Source organism: Penaeus monodon, chromosome 11 (assembly GCF_015228065.2).
Source record: "Penaeus monodon isolate SGIC_2016 chromosome 11, NSTDA_Pmon_1, whole genome shotgun sequence".
Taxonomy (NCBI): Eukaryota; Metazoa; Arthropoda; class Malacostraca; order Decapoda; family Penaeidae; genus Penaeus; species Penaeus monodon.
Window position 1 is genome coordinate 24,899,011 of NC_051396.1, and position 6,324 is coordinate 24,905,334.

Sequence of the window (6,324 nt, forward strand, 5' to 3'; positions counted from 1 at the left end):
CTTGATTTTTCCCCATAAAGCTATTAATATCAACAGTTTTATTATTATGATTATCATAATATTACTGAAGTACCATGGAGAAGAAAAGAAAAGAAAAGAGAGAGAGAGAAAGAAAGGAAAAGAAAAGATTTTTAAAATGAAAATTATGTGATAGGTAGGACTAATAATTGGGTCCTCTGTTACTAAATACTTGTAGAGTTATCTATGTGTAAAACACAATTAACTCATTGGATCCATTTGGGTGACAGAAATATACCATCATGGAAAAATTCTGCTGGGGGCCAGGGTGATAGAAATGACAAGCTATGAGTGCACAATACTCTTCGAAGGAGGTTAGACTTAGGGCAATTATGAAGGGGTTCTTGCATTATTTCCACCAGCAAATGGGGGTGGATTGTACCATTTGTGAGCCAAGACTGGAAGAGTGCCAGCTCCAAGGAGAGCACTAGTATCATGCTCAGGATCTTATTTTAAAAAAATTTAATAATATAAAAATATCAACCCAATGTCACTGGGAAAATGCTGTGCTCATTTTATTTATTTTTTGTGTGAAATGTCTTTGCACACAGATGGCTCTGCAAGGGCTTAGTCACAAAGGAGTCAATTGGTAGACCTTGTGACATTACTTAATTTCACTTTTCCTTAAATCTGATTTTTTTTTTTCTCTCTTTTTTTTTTTTTTTTTACCAATCCTATCAATATTGATGGTGCTATTTTGATTACAGACATTATAATTACTACAATTTTGTATAAGATGACAAAATATATTTTTTTAAGCAAGGAAAAGGGTAAACAGGTCGTACCCATAATTGGTTCATTGGTGATATAGTACAAATAAAGCCATATATGTGAAAACACGATAAGCAGTAAGTAAATAGTGGGTATGGCATTACATACATGCCATACCTGTCAATTTTGGGTTAACAGTATCCCAGTATAAAAAAAAAAACACACAAACAACAAAATAGTACTTATTGTTATTATACATAGTTATGAACTACCAAGAGAGATGGAGTCTGTGCATCAGAAATAGACTAGTACCACCTTGATACAGTACATCAAATGACAAATATAGACCTTGGAAAAATGGCCAAAAAGCAAAAACGCTTATGCAGCAAAACAAATAATAATGTTGCAAAAAGGAGGCAAGGAGTCTTGATACCACACATGAGTGTTTATGTGGGCGAGGCCTACAAGTCACTCAAGTAAGCCTAAAGCCCAGATTTTCAGTTACATGCGAGGCACTCAGATGCAACAAGTTAATTATCTAAAATCACCATACACATGGCATATAATATGCCATCCAAACCAACTGGGTTAAGAATTATATAATAAAAAATAACAGTATTTATATTAACATTTGATTTGCATGTCAACATATGAATGAAGAAAGAAACTTGCCTGTGCAGTTATTTCCTGAATCTTAATTTTTAAGAATATTAGTCTTTTCAACCATATGTCATTTTTTAAAAATATGATCACCTCCATATCCCAGCAGAATGATAACTGTTTAGAGGTACATGCATCCCCCCTAAGAATATCTGAGAAGGAAAACAAACTCAAAGTAGAACATAAAATAATGAAAACCTCTACTCCTGCAAGACCCCCACCTTTACAGTAATAACAGCTGGAGATTGCAAAACCTGTGGAGATGCTAGAAGACTTCTAAATACTGTTCCACCAGAGCTTTGCTGTCCCTACAAATGGAAAATTATACTATAAAGACAACTACAAAATGAAAGATTAAGAAAAAAAGAATAAGAAAAAGAAAAGAAACAGGAAAGAAAACAAAAAGAAAGAAAGAAGAAAAAAAGTGATTCTACAAAGAAACTGAAATAAATTAAGAATTAAAACACAAGGATTAAAAGAATGTAGAAAAAGAAAGAAGTTTTACTTGCATAAATAGGAACTACATGCAGACTAGATCACTATCAACACAGCAAGATGGTAACACATACGGCAGTCAACTTTTTCTAGTTCCTAAATAACAAATGTGGGCTTTGAATGCTGATTATGAAGATATTCTATAGTGTCACTACAACCTTTAATACTACAAATACATTTATAATACAATGCAGCTCATATTGGAAAGGTATTCATCTATAGACCAATAACAACTGGTAAAAAATTCAGCAAAGTTGGGCAAGGATCAGTGTCTATTAATGCATGCCACACCTGGGCAATAGTCCGGCTTTTAGTAGTGTGCATTAGATTCCATCCCAGCACATATATATTGATGTGATGAGGCATCAGTGGTCCTTTTCCATGATGTTTTATCAATTAACTGGGTTGAGTGTGAAATAGAAAGCCTCTCTCACCACTTTTATATCTGCTCATTTTCTGAATTCTCACTCAAGATGTCAATGAGGACAGTACACACATGCCCTGCCCAGTGAGATCTTAGTTTAGTAGATGAATTGTGTTTACACACAAATGACTCCACAAGTACTTAGTCACCAAAGATTTAATTAGTAGTTATACCTATCCTGTTTACCCTTTCCTTGATTTTTGGGAATATATAAATATATATATATATATATATATATATATATATATATATATATATATATATATGATATAGATATAGATAGATATTAACATTGATAATAACAATCATCATGTCACTAATGATGATAAAAGTATTAATATTCATTGCACAAAAAAAAACACACAAGCAATGAAAGCAGAAATCAGGTGAGGTCCTATAGGACTACTAATTGACTTCTTGGTGGCTGAGTACTTGTGATGCCATCAACGTGTAAAGATGAAGACAAAGACAAAGACAATGAAAGGAAGAAGAAGGAGGAGAAGAAGAAATAAATAAATAAAATAAAAATTACAGTGCCAATTACATGTTCCCAGCCGCATTGAGTTAATCTCTTACAAAGATGTGGAGGTAGGGTAAAAAGAAATCAAATCACATCTACTACATAAACACAAATCATTAAACATGCTTGCTTTACCTGTTGTGTAGCTGCCTGTTGTGACTGTGGCTCATCCTGAGACTGGGATGAAGCTGAGGATGTTTGTTGCTTGTTTGGCACATGAAGCGTTAATGCCATCACTGGTGACAACTGATTTACTTGTAAATTATCTGTAAAGAAATATTAATAACTCTAATAGGTATTTTGCAAAATATATATATATAATGAAATACAGCTAAACTGTAATCAGCTCTGACTTCCCTTATATAAATGGAGTTTGTGTGCATGTGCACACACACAATTATACACACACACACACATTTATATAACACACACACACATTTTATATATATATATATTATATATATATATATATATATATATATATATTATATATATATATATATATATATATATATTATATAATTATATATATATTTATATATATATATAATAATATAATATATATATATATATTTATATATATATATATATATAATATATATATATATATATATATATATTATATTTATATATAAATATAAATATAAATATATATATAATATATATATATATATATATATATATATATATTATATATATATTATATATATATATATATATATATATTATATATATATATATATATACATACACACACACACACATGTATATAAATATGTATATAATAAATATATAATGTATATATATGTATATATATATACATATGTATAATTCAAATGAAAATGATACTGAGACAAGTATACTTACACTGGGCAAGCATATTCCGAACTTGCTGTTGGATAGCCATTATGTGGTCTTTTGTCAAGCCAACACCAGGCTGGAGTCCTTGAATAATTGTCTTTGGACCTTGTTCTGTCATGCGAACTTGTACTCTCAATGTCAAACTGCTACCAGAGCTAGCAGTATTCTGGTTATCACTGGCTGTTGTTGTGCTTGTTGATGTAGTAGTGGCAGTAGTACTTGTTGGAGACATTACAGGTGTAGTGGTATTGTTGGATAACACTGTTTTCACCATGGTGCCATCAGGAGCCAGCATAGTCTTTATGCGTGGAGATGTCTGTCCACTTTGAACAACAACCTGTCTTGCAGTGCCTGATGGAGGGGTCCCAGCTGCTGCTTCACTAGCACCTACAGTAACAACTTGTTTATTTTCACTGCTGTGTTTCAAAAGGACTTGTTGACCATTTACCTTCACAACATGAGTGGTTGGGCTGGTAACTGTAGAACTACCTGTAATTGTAGTTTTGTTGGCATTATCCAATCCAGTTAAACCACTACTAATAACTGTTGTAGGCTGAACCATTTTTGTTTGCTGTGTCACTTGTATAGTGGAAGAAGTTGACACTGTAGTGGTGGCAGGAGTGTTGGCTGCTGCAACAGCACTTTTTGTATGAATGAGCTGAAATTTTCCATCAGGACGCTGAACCAACTGCTGACCCTCTAAGAGTCCTCTGACTTGCAGCTGGCCATCTGACAGTCTGATAATTTGTATTTGTTGGCCTGGTACACGAGGAGTAGCAACTGTACCTCCTGTAGATGATGATGTGGTAGTGTTTGTGGTGACTGTGGTTGCTGGAGCTACTGGCCTTGGAAAACGTGACTGTAACACAGCTGAATTTGTCGACCTGGGTAAAATCATCCTCTGTCCACCACCACTTCCAACGGCTTGTAATCTGATGATCTTATTTCCCTGAGGAGTAACCTGGACTTTTGGACCACTTCCAACAGGAAAAATTGTGCTACTACCAAGACTAATACCACTGTTTTCAGAATTTCCCTGTTGTTGTGTGGTGCTGCTGTTGGGTGCTGTTGTCTGCACTGTTATTATACGACCATCTCTCGTAGTCATGATCTTCTTTCCAGATACAATAGTTGGAATTTGTCCACTCACAGCCATGATAGTTGAGGACCCTGCTTGCACAACTTTAGTTGTTGCTCCAGGGTTGGATGGTATTGCTAGTTTTGCTCCAGCAGTAGCTGTAAGAGTTGCTGCAGAGCACAAAGAGAGCTTCACTACACCACCTTTGGCAAGAGGAGTGCTTTCTAGGGCTTTCTTCTGATTGAAAGTTGCTCTCTGGATCTTCAACTGTTCCTCCATGCGTGCCCTAATCTCTGCAGGGGATGCTCCACGTGTGGTCACTGTCTGGACGGACTCCCCACGATCTCCTACAGAACGCTTAGTGACAACAGAAGCTCTCTCCAACCGTTCACCAAAGAATCTGATCTCCCACAAGTCCAACTTGTCCTCTTCCACCCATTCTTCCACGCTCTCTGGTTGTTTGTTGACAGGTGATTGTGCTCTCCGACGTTTTCTCAACCCACTTCGTTGTGATGGAGTGAATTCTGAAAAATTAAGAATGTTACATGTTAATATAGTTTGACAAATACACCTTGTAAAGGTGACCTTAAGCTGGCTTTGTACAATATGCGAAGTTTTACCTGCTTTTATAACATCTATCAAAAATGTAAATTCTAAATTGTTTATGAAATAATTAAGGTCACTTTAGGAAGACTGCTAAAATAATGTAAATATATATACTGACAAGCAATGCACTTATCTATTTATTCTTTTTCTTTTCTGATATTAGTTTTATAAATTTTAAAGATGCTACATTAATCCAGGACTGGGCTGGCCTGATTTTTTTCTTGTTGTTGTTGTTGTTGTTCTTCAAATCACTTGTACCCAAAACAATGATTTTTTTAATGCATATTCAGTAATACATGACATTTATTTTAGTTGTTAGATGAAACATTTAGTAGCCTGATTATATAATTTAAAGTGTTACACTATGTAAAAGATGGAAAGTTGTTTTACTGAATGATAAAAACAGAATTTTCTTTAATTTTTGCAAATCTTATTCTTGCAAAAAAAGAGATTGAATGCAGTTGCATACAAGGCTGCTTCCCCCATAACATCAGTGCTTCCCCTTTGTGTGTCATACTCAAAGACAGTCACACTGGCAGTGCCATATGACAATAGGAGGAGCTGACAAAAGGAGACTGATAATGTAGAGTAGTTACTAACAGGTTTACATCAACAGCAAAAGAGCACAATGTTTTAGTGTGTAACTTCAAGAGATACCAGGCAAATTATTTATGAGCTAAATATTGCTCCTTTTAACAAAACAATAGCCACTTTGAGCATTACAACCTGTTCTCCCTTAGACAATGCCCCCAGTGCATGTGAAGTGTGGGTATGGGGGTACCATATAAAGAACAGCATAAAATGTAATGCATGCATCATAGTAAGACGGCATGAACGCCCATCCCTGGAACAGTACCCAAGACAGTCATGAAGTGAACCCCACATCATCTGGAGACTAAACATTAACAATCTAAGTCATTCATGACAAACTAACCAAAGTAAGATCATACT

The 6,324-nt window shown here is 34.5% G+C and overlaps 1 protein-coding gene across 1 annotated transcript in view; it reads right to left on the reverse strand.

Annotated features, from left to right (window-relative positions):
• The window catches only part of LOC119578851 (nucleosome-remodeling factor subunit NURF301-like), a gene marked incomplete at its 5' end in the record, with an annotated part of 14,391 nt that extends 9,100 nt beyond the window's left edge, over nucleotides 1-5,291 (reverse strand). Inside the window, 3 exon segments of the mRNA XM_037926502.1 lie at nucleotides 1,611-1,697; nucleotides 2,964-3,094; nucleotides 3,696-5,291. Coding sequence (XP_037782430.1) covers nucleotides 1,611-1,697; nucleotides 2,964-3,094; nucleotides 3,696-5,291 — 1,814 coding nt within the window.
• Nucleotides 5,292-6,324: the final 1,033 nt, after the last annotated feature.